Raw genomic sequence first — 14,456 nt, forward strand, 5'->3', positions numbered from 1 at the left:
GGCTGCTCACAGGCTGTGGTCACCCAGTAGAGAGAGGGCCTAAAACTTCCAATGTGGTGGCTTCTAAGTTGCTTAGATTCAGAAGACAGAACCAGACGATGCTGGTTGAGTTTTCTGGTATCTAACAGAACCTGTTAAAAATCACTTATCCAGGGGGGCCTGGGTGCCTCAGTCAGTTAAGCGTCCAGCTCTTGATTTCAGCTTGGGTCACGATCTCATGGTCATGACACTGAGTCCGCGCTTGGCGTGGCGTCTGCTTAGGATTCTCTCTCCCTCTGCGTCCCCCCCCACCTTCTCTCTTCCTCTCTCTCTCCCTCCAAAACAAAACAATCACTTACCCAAAAAGCAGCTGAAATAATATGGTTATTTAACAGTTAAATTGTTAAGGTGATTTAAAATGGTTAAAATAAACTATTAGATATTTATAATTAAAACAACAAAAATAAAACTGGATAGTGGTGGGGAGATTGTACACACTGACAAATGTTAAGAAGAGATTTACTGATAGCTTCAAAAATGGAAATACAGACTTGAAGATTTTGCAGCCAATGCAGCAGTGCCGCCAACTTGTACCCCAAGTCACAGGGCGCGGCTGCGCCCCTCCTCAACACGGGCTTACACACAGCTTCTCTTCCGCGTGTACTCAAAATCCACATGACACCCACTACACCGAGAACATTCTTCCGGGGACCAAGGGTTCTACTGACCTCAGTGTTTCGTCTAATAATCAGAGAAGCAAATGAGCAAAATCCAAAGGAGTAAAACAAGTTCTGGGACACACACGTAGTGCTGACAAGTAGCCCAGACTCAGGATTCTAAAACAGAACCCACCCTCCATCACTTGGGGCACACCCAGCGTCCTGTTCTAGAAATGAGATGGAGCGGTTTCTGTGAAAGTCAGAGGGGCAGGGATTCGGCTGGAAATGAAAAGCAGATACAACGTGCAGTTGAGGGAAAGAAGACCCGTGGCATCCAGAAAAGTCTGCTTCACAAAGCAGTAGACTAGCTCTGTGAGTGTAACTGTCTTTTCTGCCATGACAGGGATCCCTCTGAACCTCAAGGGCCAAAGGACCACAATTACAGAGACCACTGGGGGGTGGGAGGAGGGCAGATAAAGTGCCAGGGAGAGGAATTCAGGGACATGGGATGTAATACAAGTACACTTCTTCGGGGCCTGGCTCATTTAGAAAATACCTTCCAAAGATCGTTATGGGGAGAAACTAACACAACGCTCCAAACTAAGAAGAAATAAATATGGTATCTACTTTCTTGATTAGAAACTGTTCCACACTCCTCAGAAAATATATGGAGACATATATGCATAATAAAAAGTCATTTCTCTCTGAACAAGAAGGCTACTAATATTTACTGAGCATCTACTAAGCGCCAGTCCTGGCCTATATATATTTGAGGTCCTGTTGGACAGTCGGTAGAGAACATGCCCCTATTTCAAGCTCAGAGGTGCACTGCCCTGAGGTCTCACTGGGACGGGCAGGATGAACGGCACAATGCCATCAGGAGGCCCATGTGACTTCAAACCCCTCTGCTGTACAATCACATAAAATCCGCCACAGTTGATTAGTGAACACTCTGAACTGTTATACAAACATCAAACATTTTGAGTGCTGGTTGTTCAGACATGTTTCTTTTTTGTGATTTGGCTGACCTAATTCTGTGAAGTCCATTTACCCTGTAGCATGCACCAACCCCCTCCTGTCCCTGACCAGATTTGAATTCCTGGCTTTCTAGGGGCTGCTCCTGGCCCCACATCAACTTCCTGTTGGTCAAAAGTGGTGTCTGAACTCACAGAGTCAGATTTTCACCCTTTCCCACTGGATACACATGGCTTAGAGGCTATTCTCCCCAACTGGGAAGTTCGTTCTTGATTCTGCCCTTAGTTCAGCCAGGAATGGACCAGCAGCTTGCAGGTTGTCTCTGTCCACGCTCCTGGGCCCACAGCCATGGTTTGGGCACACGTACAATCTTCTAGACCAACGGGGAGGGATGTGATTCTATTTCTAAGCTCAGCTTCGCAGGAACTACCACTGGCCATGAGCAGGACACCCAGAGACTGTGCTTAGGGCCCCCGAGACAAGCAAGGCTTTGGCTCTGCTCATGGATGTGTCTCCTGGAGACCTTCTCAAGACTGCCCCACTCTGACTCCTCCTGAGCAGAGCAGACTAGCACATGCACGCAGTGTTGAGCGTGATCCTGTGGGACTCCTTTTGGCTGACTCTTCCCCTGGTTCTGGTGGTGAAGTTTCTCACTGGGCTGCTCTGTCCTTTGTTGGTATACATCATGGATCCTCCCTTTGAACGACTGGCCACCAAGCTCTCCGTTGTTTTCACCACCACCCATAGGCATGAACTGGAGCAAGGTCTGCAAAGGTCTGGGCCAAGACACAAGAGAATGGAAGAGGACAGCAACCAGTTTTATCTGGAGGGGCACCTTGCTTGCTTCTAAGTGGGCGCTGGGATTAGGGGAGGCATTTTGGCAGCCCTTCCGGCCCTACAAGCTAGCTGGTGGGGCTAACCAGCTGGGGCTCCATTACTCCCAGACTATCAAAACGGGGCAGAGCTCTTGCCTCTGGGTGGGAGCTGGTGAGCAGAAGGGAGGCCCAGTCCACCAGGTCTGGGGAAGTGCGCGGCTAGTGGACACCCCTTGCAGGGTGACGCCCTGGCCCTAGCCTGGCAGCAGCAGGGAGATGGAGCCAGTCCCCAAATTCTGGGCTGCACTGGCAGGAGCAGAAGCTTCTTCCCCACAGAGGCAAATGCCACAGAATCAGTTTGTTCTTACTGAGAGGATCTCTGAAGAATATTAATTAGTCTCAAAAGATACATAACTGGACACTTAGGGATTCTCTTCAATGAAAACAAAAAAGTCCTCCAGCGCTTTTCAACCAGGGGTGATTCCCCGCTGGAGTGCGGGCACTTGGAACCTTGTGGAGACCCTGTTTGTTTTCAAACCTGCTGCTGGTATCTCGTGACCTGGGGCGGGAGTGCTGCTCAGCAGCCTACGGCAGGTAAGACCGACGGCGCCAGTGAAGAGCGATGTGGCCCCGAGTGTCAGCCGTGCTCTAAGAGAGGCTCCTGTTCCCGGGGCACAGCAGGAAGGGCCAGTCTTGAGCTGAACACCAGCTCTGCACTTCACTCACCAATGCTCCCGGCCACTTACCTCGCCCCACTAAAGTTTTCATCTGCACGGGGGGTGGGGGGGAATCGGACTGACTTCAGAGTTGCATTGTAAAATTCAGAGGAAAATCTACTGAAGTCTGCCAGTGAGAGCCGTACGCCGGGAACTCATTTAGCGACCTCCTTCTCAAGTCTGGGGAACTAGTGAAGGTAGACAGGTCAGTCAGAACGTATCTTCACCGAGCCCAGCCCAGGACACCTCTTACGTAGTGTCCTAAAGCTAAAACGGGTCTGTGCAAACCCACATCCGTGCTAGACGCATTCTCCCTTGAGCCCTCTGGAAGCAGCTGTAGTCCTGCACGTACCATGAGCGTTTTCTTGCTCTTACTACTTTTCTCCGCCAGCCAATGCACCTTCACCTAATCACAGTTCAGGATCTGGAACGTGCCCCATGCAAACCCTTCACCAACGGCACTTCCAAGCCTTGTAGCTGCTCTCTGCCACGGTGCTGCCAGCACGATTCCAGGAGGGTCAGAGGCCAAGTCACTTTCCCAAGGCTCCGGAAGATGGAGCGCTATGAAATGACTTCTGAGTCATCTACTGTATCAAGTGAAGACTTACCCAGGGGACCTTTGTCTGACTACATGTACTTCGAAAGATGTATCTAAACACATAAATAAATTTTGTTATGCATTACTTGCCAAAGGACCCACCACAAGGAGAATATTTTACAAACTGGTTTCAATTAAAAAGGAGAATAGGAAAATTTGTAGTGGATGTTATTTTACAGTTAAACAGTTTTCAAACTTGATTTTTTTTTTCCTCTTAAAATATATGCATGTTTATACGTGTGTGTGTATGTGCTTATGTGTGTTCTGATACAAAAGGAGCCACGTAGGGACCGGATTCTAGATTCTGTCGGACACATACTTTGAGATGTCAGTGCCAACAGCTCTGCTCTAGGTTTGCTTTCTAATACAGAAAAGAAGAAGAAGGGAGAATCTCTAGAGTCTTCTATATTTCGAATATTCTGTTTCTAAAAGTGAAAGTAATACCTAGGTTCTGTAAACTTATTAAACACTGGAAGCAATATAGTTGTCTTTTTTTTTTAATTTCATTTATTTATTTGACAGAGACACAGCGAGAGAAGGAACACAAGCAGGGGGAGTGGGAGAGGGAGAAGCAGGCCTCCCGCGGAGCAGGGAGCCCAATGCGGGGCTCGATCCCAGGACCCCGGGATCATGACCTGAGCTGAAGGCAGACGCTTAACGACTGAGCCACCCAGGCGCCCCTATAGTTGTCTTTCTTTAAAGAAAAAAGGACATGCTTCACGTTAAATAATTATATGCTGCTTTAAAAATTTAGGGGCAATAGACATATTGCTTATCTTCGAGTACAGTTCACATTACCAACCTCGCAGTAACTGACAGGATTTAAAAAAAGAGACTGAACTGTAGCAAAGTCAGAAGTATGGCCAACTTGCCGTGTCTTACACGTACTACATCTAATAATGTTTAACAGCAAGCACTAGCTACAATGGAGGCCAGTGAAGGCTCAGCAAAAATGAATTATTAAATTGGTCTGCTTATATCCCGTTACAGACTTCTTATGAATACTTGATTTTATTTTGTATAATTGACTAGAGCTGACAGGAAAGGACAGGTTTAATGACAATCAAATGAAGATCAACTAGGCTATGTGTCACACAGGAGAGCTGCCTCAAGTGGTGATAAAGTAAGTGATGGGACACGATGAGACTGAGCACCGGAGTCTGTCATACACGGTGATAAGTTATCCTGTAATATTAGTAGATTGTCTGCACAGCTCAGGAATCCAATAGCTCTGAGAGAGATGGGCACAGTATATGCCCAACAAAAGAAAAACAGACATTGACTTCACATATGTAATACCAGATCGTTTCCCATTAAACTTAATTTCTAAATCATTTATATGACTTAATGACTCCACATGAAATTTTTAAGCTGGTGGGAAGATGAATAGCACCAAAGAGAGAATGTGGATGAGTACAGTGTCATTTACCTACCCCTGCACCACTAACAGGTGACGGCTGAGCTATTGTAATATGTCCCAAACACTTAAACTATAAGGTCATCACTGAGGAGACAAGTGAAAAAGATATTGGCATTTATAAGAGACTGATGAAAATTAGTTCTAAAGCATTAATTTCTCTTAATACCACTAAAAGAACTGTGTGCATTCAGGAGATATTTGATCTGAATTAAGAAACTGATGAAGCAATTGATTAATTGGAATTTAAGCCATCAGTCCCCAGATCCATCAACAGCTTCATCTGCATTCTAAACAATTAGATGCCGGCCCCACAGAAAGCCCTGTGTTAATACACAGTCAATATGACACCACAAAGAGACTCCCTGAGCTGCAACTGTCCAAGCTCCGACACACCACACAGATTTAAGACTTTTATACTGGCTAGGGTTTGAAGATTTTTATTTTAGTAGACAATGCACTATCAGATTCTTCTGAACTGAAACTGAAAAGTAATAATATCAATAGTGTTAGTTGATACACAAAAAATTCTGAGTATGTGTACTTTTGAAAACGAGACAATTAAAAAACTTAAAATAATCACTTAAAGTCACAGAAACAGAATTTCCAAAGCTAAGAATTCCTGATTTAAAGCAATATCATGACACACATTTTATCCAGCTGTGAAGCTATTTGGTCCATTTCAGAAAAAGAAGAAAAACAGCATGAAATAGCAATCTGACATTTTAATATCTGTATATCTACAATCAGTGAATTGTAACAATTTAAATTTAATAGAAAAAAATAATAAAACTGAGAATTGTAAGCTTAGAGGCGCCTGGGCGGCTCAGTCAGTTAAGCGTCTGCCTTTGGCTCAGGTCATGATCCCACCATCCTGGGATCAAGCCCTGAGTCAGGCTCCCTGCTTGGCGGGGAAGCCTGCTTCTCCCTCTCCCTATGATGCTCCCCCTGCTTGTGCTCTCTCTCTGTCAGATAAATAAATAAAAATCTTTCCAAAAAATTAAAAAAAAAAAAGATTCTCCAAGAGATCCAGGACCTACAAAATATGAAGTATCATTATACTACAACATGTCCCTATAACATGAAACCCAAAGGAAAACTAGAGGGAAAGAAAATGTTTTTATTTTTATTTATTTATTTTTTTTTAATTTTTTTTTTTTTTAAGATTTTATTTATTTATTTGAGAGAGAGAGAATGAGAGACAGAGAGCATGAGAGGGAAAAGGGTCAGAGGGAGAAGCAGACTCCCTGCCGAGCAGGGAGCCCGATGCGGGACTCGATCCAGGGACTCCAGGATCATGACCTGAGCCGAAGGCAGTCGCTTAACCAACTGAGCCACCCAGGCGCCCAGAAAATGTTTTTAAAACGTCATCAGTTTAGGGCACCTGGGCAGCTCAGTTAGTTAAGCGTCTGCCTTAGGCTCAGGTCATGATCCTGGGGTCCTGGGATTGAGCTCCGCATCGGGCTCCCCCTGCACGGCGGGGAGCCTGCTTCTCCCTCTCCCTCTGCCTGCCACTCCCCCTGCTGTGCTCTCTCTCTCTCTCTCTCCGTCAAATAAATAAATAAAATCTCTAAAAAAAAAAAAGTCATCAGTTTAGATATGTTATTTATCCAAAGCTAACATAATATAGAGTATCTCATTTGCCTAATGCTCTAATATTCTATCTATGTTTTGCTGGCTATAAGTCATTCAGAGGCTGAAGAACTAAAACTGCTGTTAGTCACATGATCTTCAACAAGGCATTCATATTGTTCAGCCCTCAGACTCCTCCTCTAGAAAATGGGACAGTTCTCATCATCTTCCAGTTTTAAAGTGCTGGATTTCCTTCATCTTTTATCCCCTAACAAAACCTGTTATTTCTTTTAAGTTAATTATCTAAAAAACATTTCCATATTTAGGATAATGTTCTTAATCTCATATATATTTCTACCACAATCATTAAAAGGGTCATTAATATGAAAGCATTTCTCAAACGCAAACATTTTTCTATTCATTATATTGAATACATTTAGAAACAAAGACAAACATCATAAACAATAGGTGATGTAAACAGGGATGGCAATGTGAAAATCTCTGAAAATCCATTTCTCCAGAACTATAATGAGAACATCAGTAAAAATCATCCAAAGCAACTTTTTCAGAACTCTGGAGAATAATCCAAGCCTTGCAACAACCCTGGGTGCATTTACTCGAGACACATGGCTCCATGGAGCTACAGAAGAGGTGAAGACCAGGCCTGGAAGCAGCCAGCTGGCCTCCTTTGGCCAGCCCTCAGAGCACAGCCCCATCTCACTGGACAGGAAACGGAGTCCAGCTGTATTTCTGAGAAGAAAGGGAATGGACTGGAAGAGGAGCTCTCTAGTCTGCTCCACAGGAAGAACAAAACCTCCCGTTGAGTAACACACAATAAAGTAAATGTATCAAGTGTACTTGATTATTAGGTGTAGCTGAACTCTTCTGTTAATGAACACACAGTTCTTCTCCTTGACCACATGAGGCTTCCATCTCATTTCCCCTTTCCCACCTTCTTCTCGCTGGTGAAAGCTCAGGTCATATAAGTTATCATTTATCCTGCGAAGCCCACTTCAACTCACCTACACAAACTGTCTGCTTCCTCTTCTGTTCCCCCCACCCATCTTATGGTAAATAAACGTAAATAAACGTTTGCTGAATTAATAAAACTGCAAATACAGAATAGCAATCAAATTTCAAGCAACATCATTTAATTACTTAGATATCAATATAGCTTTGAATGAAAGCACTCATTTGATATAAAGGTTGTGATAGGATTATATTTTTTAAAACAAACATATACACTAAAGATTTTCATTTTAAATATCAACAGTTAAATGTGATTTAGAATTAATGAATTCAATGTATTATCATTCGAAGAAAACTTTTTATAAGAATAAATTTAACTTTTACCTTTCAAAATGAAAATTAAACAGCTAAAATACTAAATGATCAGCAATTTAAATACAAATAAAAATACCTGCTTTTTCTGATGTCCTAAGAAATACCATGTCCGATGGAATTCTTTGATTCTGCAGAGTAATATAAAACACTAATTATCTATATGCAAGTTTATAAAGTAATACCATTCTATTACAAAGTAGAAATAGCTAGTAAAAACAACTAACTAAAAAAAAAGTTATAATTAAAATTTATACTGAAGCAATTAACATTAATAATTTAACAATTTGTATAATTTATATTTAAATTCATTTTTTAGTTGGACTTTTTTAATGATTCTTTCCCCTGTTAACAAACCATGAAAACAGCATTTGTGATGACTTGAAAACTTCTCCATTTTTGAAAAATGTTAAATATTGCCTTTTCTGTGGCTCTTAACTGTTAACTGAACCCACACATACAATATAGCAGTTTTTGCCCTATAATAAATTATATTCTCCCTAGTAGACTAAATAACCCTGGAAAGTGAGAATAGGATTCTTCCAAAGCCTAACACAAAACAGAACACATCATAAATAAAACACTTACTGAATGTTGAATAAATGAATAAATGTACAACTGAGCAGACAAAAAAGCAAACCCTATAAATTTGAGAGATATTCTTTTATAAAGCAGAAAAGGACAAAAACTCAAAGGTACTTAGAGCATATAAACTTATACAAGTATTCGCTATTCGTATATTTATTTAATCATTACTAATAATTTTGTCAATTGGAAAAGCTGTATCAAACTAAAGAAAAAATATATAGTAAGAACACTTCACACAATTTCATGAAGTACTTATATTTTTTGAGACCTAAGTAAAGATTTACCCACACATGATAAAGAAATGGATTACCGGTCAGTAAGCAAGCAATAAAAACAAATATAAGTCGTTAAAGGTGAAAACGATATGTTGTGGGATAAAGCTACCTTTTTCTAACATGAATAAAGAAAGGTCAATTATTAACATCTAAAGAACTATTAGGTCAAAAAAGAAATCACAATGGAAATTAGAAAATATTTTTAACTGAATGATAATAAAAACTCAGCGCAGCAAAGAGTGTGAAACCATTCTGCCAGAGCCAAAGGAAAGTGTTAAGAGGAAAATATACACAATTAAATGCATACAATATATAAAGGAAGCTAAAAATACAAGCTAAATATCCACTTGAAAGCAGGGGCAGGGGGAGCCAATGAACCCCAAAGAAAGTACAAGGATGCAAGCAAATATAAAAACAGAAATTAATGACCTAGGAAACAAGTATATAAATAGAAGTAATGAACAGCAAGAAAGTATTTTTTAAATACGCCCATTTCAGTAATAAGAAAAACTAAGGTTAGACTATAACTAACAAAAGACAAGTTCTCTAAACAAAAGCTATCAAACATTATTGAGAGAAGTTAAATAAAACCTAAACACACAGAATATATCACTCTCTAAAATCAGAATGCAAAGATGTCATGTGCCCATCAAGTGATATATATATTTAACACAAATCCAATCAAAATCGTAACATGTTTTTTGAGAGGAACTGACAAGGTATTCCTAATATTTAGAGGGAAATGCCAAGGCCAAGAATGAACAAGACAAATGTGAGAAACGTGGAAGGTTGATTCTACAATATAACAAAACTAAAATATTAATAATAGTAGAGCAATTAAGACAAGATGGTATTCCTCTAAGATAGATAATTATACCAATGGGAACACAGAGACTCCAGAAGGGAGGCTCACACAAAAATGGACACTAGATTAATGAGAAAGGTGCTCCTGCAGACCAACGAGGACACTGGTCTTCTCAATAAACAGTACTGAGAAACTAATTTATTAGGTATCTATAGGAGATGACAGGAGCTAATAAATACTAAAGCTCTATATCAATCAAAACATAAGAATATATTCCAAATGAATTCTGCTTCTAAATGTCAAAGTCAAAACTATAAAGCCCTAAAAGATATTACAGAATATTTTCACAACTTTTTGGTAGGGAGTAATTTCTTCCCCACCAACCCTAACAAGATTCCCCCTTCTCCACAAACAAAAATTTAAAAAACAAAACAAAAATCCCCAACTAACTCCAAATGAAAAGATTAATAAAGCGGACTTAATCAAAATTAAGAACATCTCTTCAACAAAGCACACCAGGGAGGAAAAAATAATTGCAACATATAATAACTAATAAGAAACTCCCAGACAGAATACACAACGGCCCATAAACGGTTAAGAAAAGAAGGTATAACTTAGAAGAAAAATGGCAAGTGATTTTAATAGGCTCTTCCCAAATAAGAAAGATTCCCCAAATCATATGAAAAGGTGTCCAACTTGATTATTTTTCAAGAAAATGTGTGTTAAAACCACAACTACTACATACATACTGGAAATGCTAAGGTATAAAGGCTGACAATGCGAACTGTCAGCAAACATGTGAAGCAACAGGAACTCTTACACACTGCTCATTACAGTATAACTGGATACATTACCTTGCAAAATCATTTGCAGTATCTACTGAAGTGGAACCTCGCACACCCCAAAACCCAACAATTCCACTCTTTAGGTATATACACGCTAGCAATGTGTGCCAACTGAGCCAAGTATGACATGGAATTATCATTTCTAATAGGCAAGACTAATAAGCTACCCAAATATCCAGCAACAGTAGAATGGATAAAAGACATACTACGTAACAACAAAATGAATGAATTACGGCTACACACAACAAAATGGGAGAATCTCACAAACAGTACTGGGTCAAAAAAAAAAAGCACTCACCTAAATACACCCTCTACCCCATGGAGTTTTCTAGGCACCCATGTTGAAAAGCAATTAACCACAAATTTAAGGCTTTATTTCTGAACTTTCAATTCTGAATTTTTGCGAGTTCTACGCTGTCTAGGTTATTCTAACATTGAATAAAGCTTTGAAATGGAAAAGTGTGAATACTACAATTTTATTCATCTTTTTCAAAACTGTTTTTCACTATTCTGGGTCCCTTGTGTTTCCATATAATTTTAGAACCAGCTTGTCAATTTCTGCAAAAAAGTCAGCTGGGATGTTGAGAGGGATAGCACAGAGTATGTAGATCAATTTGGGGAGTACTGCCATTTTAACAATATTAATACTTCTAATCCATGATATATATGATGTCTTTCCATTTATTTAGGTCGTCTTTAGTATATTTTGACACTGCTCTGTAGTTTTCAAAGTACAAGTTTTGCACTTTTGTTGCTTATTCTTAACAATTATTTTATTTATAAGTATTTTATTCTTTTCAATGTTATCATAATGGAATTTTTTTCTTAAAAAAATCACTTGAGCATTTGGCTGTGTCTATTTCTGGGTTCCCCACACCGTTCCACTGATCTTTATTTCTTCTTACACACTGTGTTGGTAAATAAAGCTAGGTAGTATGCCTTAACATCAGGAAGTGATCCTTCTCACTTTGTTCTCCTTGTCAAGGCTGTTTTTGCCATTTTAGCCTTGACAAATTAGTTTTAGAATAAGCTTATTTTATCTAAAAAAGTAAAAACAAAAAACAAAACTTCGGGGCACCTGGGTGGCTCAGTCTTTAAGCGTCTTTCAGCTCAGGTCATGATCCTGGGGTCCCGGGATCGAGCCCCGCATCGGGCTCCCTGCTCCGCGGGAAGCCTGCTTCTCCCTCTCCCACCCCCCCTGCTTGTGTTCCCTCTCTCGCTGTGTCTCTCTCTGTCAAATAAATAAATAAAATCTCTAAAAAAAAAAAAAAAACCTCGCTGAGATTTTAATGGGAATTGTATTAAACCTATATTCAATTTTAGGAAAACTGGAATTTTACAGTCTTTGATTACTTTCATGAACACACTGTTATTTTCAGCATACCTAAGATTTTGTTTTCACAGTAGTGCCTGTAAGAGTACTTCATTTTTAATTTCAGTTTCCACATGTTGGAAATGGGATTGATATTTGAGTGGTGATCTTATAATTTGCCACTTTGCTGAACCTATTCATTATCATTAGTTCCAGGTTTTTCATCAGTTCCTTGGCATTGTCTATATACACAATCATGTCGTCTGCAAATGGGGACATTTTCATTTCTTCCTTTCCAATCTGAATTCCTTTAATTTCCTTTACTTGCCTTATTCTATGTAGCTAGAAATGTTAGTTAAATAAGAGTGGTTAAGAACAAACATCCTTGACTTACTCCCAATCTGAAAGGAGAGGCATTCAGAATTTCACTGTTAAGTATGATGTTGGCTATATGTTTTTACAGATGCCCTTTAAACATAATTAAGGTAATTACCATCTAATCCAGACTGTGGATAGTTTTTATCATGAATGGGTGTTGGATGTAGTCACATGTTGATATGATCATATAATTTTCTTTCAGCCTGTTCATAGAGTGGATTACACTGGGTGATTTTAGAATGTTGAAATGGGCCTTAGGTACCTGGAATAAACTCCACGTCATCATGATGCCAAATTTTCTATATATATTGTGGATATCAACTGGCAATTCTTTTCTTTTCTTTTTTTTTTTTTTAAAGATTTTATTTATTTATTTGACAGAGAGAGAGAGAGCGCGAGAGAAGGAACACAAGCAGGGGGAGTGGGAGAGGGAGAAGCAGGCTTCCCGCGGAGCAGGGAGCCCGATGCGGGGCTCGATCCCAGGACCCCGGGATCATGACCTGAGCCGAAGGCAGATGCTTAACGACTGAGCCACCCAGGCGCCCTGGGTCTCACTTCTTTATCCACTCTATCTCAGGATTGGTATATTCGGACTGTTCATAATAAAAGTAATTACTGACACATTAGAGTATAAGTCTGCATTTTATTATTTGTTTTCTGTTGGTTTCCTCTGGTATTCATTCTTCAGTTTCAAATTTCCTGCTTTCTTGTGTGTTACCTGAACCCTTTTCAGGAGTCCATCTTAGTATCTCAGACTGTATCTCTATGCATATTTTTTGTAGTGTTTGTTCTGGGTATTAAAATATGCATGCTAATACTTATTAAATTGTTTAAAATATTTATTAAATTGCATTCCCTCAAAAAAACAGGATAAAGAAACTGTCTTTCAAATTTAGCTGTTAAAAAAGATGTTTAGGCTGAGTAATGAAGGAGGACCCTCAAGTGTCACCTTCAATCCTGCTCTGCTTGTGTCCTCTGGATCCCTCTCAAACACCTGGACTTCAGAGCTGATGTTAGGACCTGGACAACCTTCAACTTCTAAGTCTCCTGTTCCAAACAGTTACCCTACTTGACACATCCCTCAAGTAATAATATTTAAGTCGACATATTTGCCTACAATTTTAGGTACTTCTTAGGAGGGTTCCTTCTTAAGCCAGGAAACAATCTTCGGGTTTTCTTTCTTCGCCCTGCATGCATGATCTAACCCTGACTCTGTACAGTTCTAGCCTACCACTTTCTAAGTGCATGTCAATGAGCTGCTTCTCCGAGGGAGAGTTTGAGGCTGGAAAACAAGGAGTTTATACCCGGATTCATCTAACATGAAAGCCCACATTCTACTCTCTCCCATTGTCCCAGGCTGCTGCTCTCCTGTGAGGAGACACTGGTCGAGATTTGGTGAACACATTTCAAAGACCCATACAATGACTATCAATACACTAATTTTAATTTCACATTCAGATACAGAATTAGAAGGGCTACCCTCAAACATAAAATCCACCATGGAAATATCCAAGCATTAATTCCTGAGTAGCAGTATGGTCAAATAACAGAGAAATTACTTTTCTGGTTAGTGATAAGTACTGCTAGGATCCTTAAATAAAAAATAAAAGGACAAAGCCATTTGCAACCATATCGTTACTATTTCTTTATGATGGTTAAGTCAACCAGTAACTTTTATCACTACAAAAACCACAAAATTGGTTTAACAAACATAAATCCACTAAAAATTTATCATTTCATAGTAATTACTAGAAATTATGTCTCAAATTTTTTAATATGAGTGTAAAACTGGAAATACAAAAAAACTAAGTCAGGTACAGAGGCCACCCCTATTTTTTACTGTACAACAACATTTCCTAAAGGTTAGTGAAAATATTTTAGAAGTCCTTCTGCTGCCAAATCTGTAAACATCAGGGTCAGGTAGGGACCGTACACATGCTCGTATACAATACGGATCTAGTGTGGGAGGACTATCCACACCGCGCTGCCCATGGAGCACTGAAGTGACAAACAGAAAGAAAGATATACAGCTACCACCACATTCAAGTAAAACGTTTACCTGGATGTCTACAAAGGCCCACGTCACTCATCAACCTCTCGCAGGTGGAAAGCACACCTGGGAGGCCAGCAAGAAGCTCAAGGGGAATGCCCAGACATAGATCTAGATGTCTATCTTTCACA

General features: G+C 39.9%; 1 protein-coding gene across 23 annotated transcripts in view; it reads right to left on the reverse strand.

The window, feature by feature from the left end:
• Positions 1 to 14,456, reverse strand: part of ATP9B (ATPase phospholipid transporting 9B (putative)) — a 249,713-nt gene that overhangs the window by 172,709 nt on the left and 62,548 nt on the right. For 20 of the 23 annotated variants that reach the window (XR_010407147.1, XR_010407148.1, XM_064577568.1 and 17 more), the window contains one exon: positions 8,152 to 8,203. The exons of the other annotated variants lie outside the window; for them this stretch is intronic. Coding sequence is in view for 18 of the 20 variants with exons in the window: in XM_064577568.1 (XP_064433638.1) it covers positions 8,152 to 8,203 (52 nt within the window). In the remaining 2 variants the exon portion in view is untranslated. The remainder of the gene's footprint in view (positions 1 to 8,151; positions 8,204 to 14,456) is intronic. 23 annotated transcript variants of the gene reach the window in all.

Source organism: Mirounga angustirostris, unplaced genomic scaffold, assembly GCF_029215605.1.
Source record: "Mirounga angustirostris isolate CCGP_5_RB_7025 unplaced genomic scaffold, mMirAng1.0.hap1 SCAF_14, whole genome shotgun sequence".
NCBI classification, from domain to species: Eukaryota; Metazoa; Chordata; class Mammalia; order Carnivora; family Phocidae; genus Mirounga; species Mirounga angustirostris.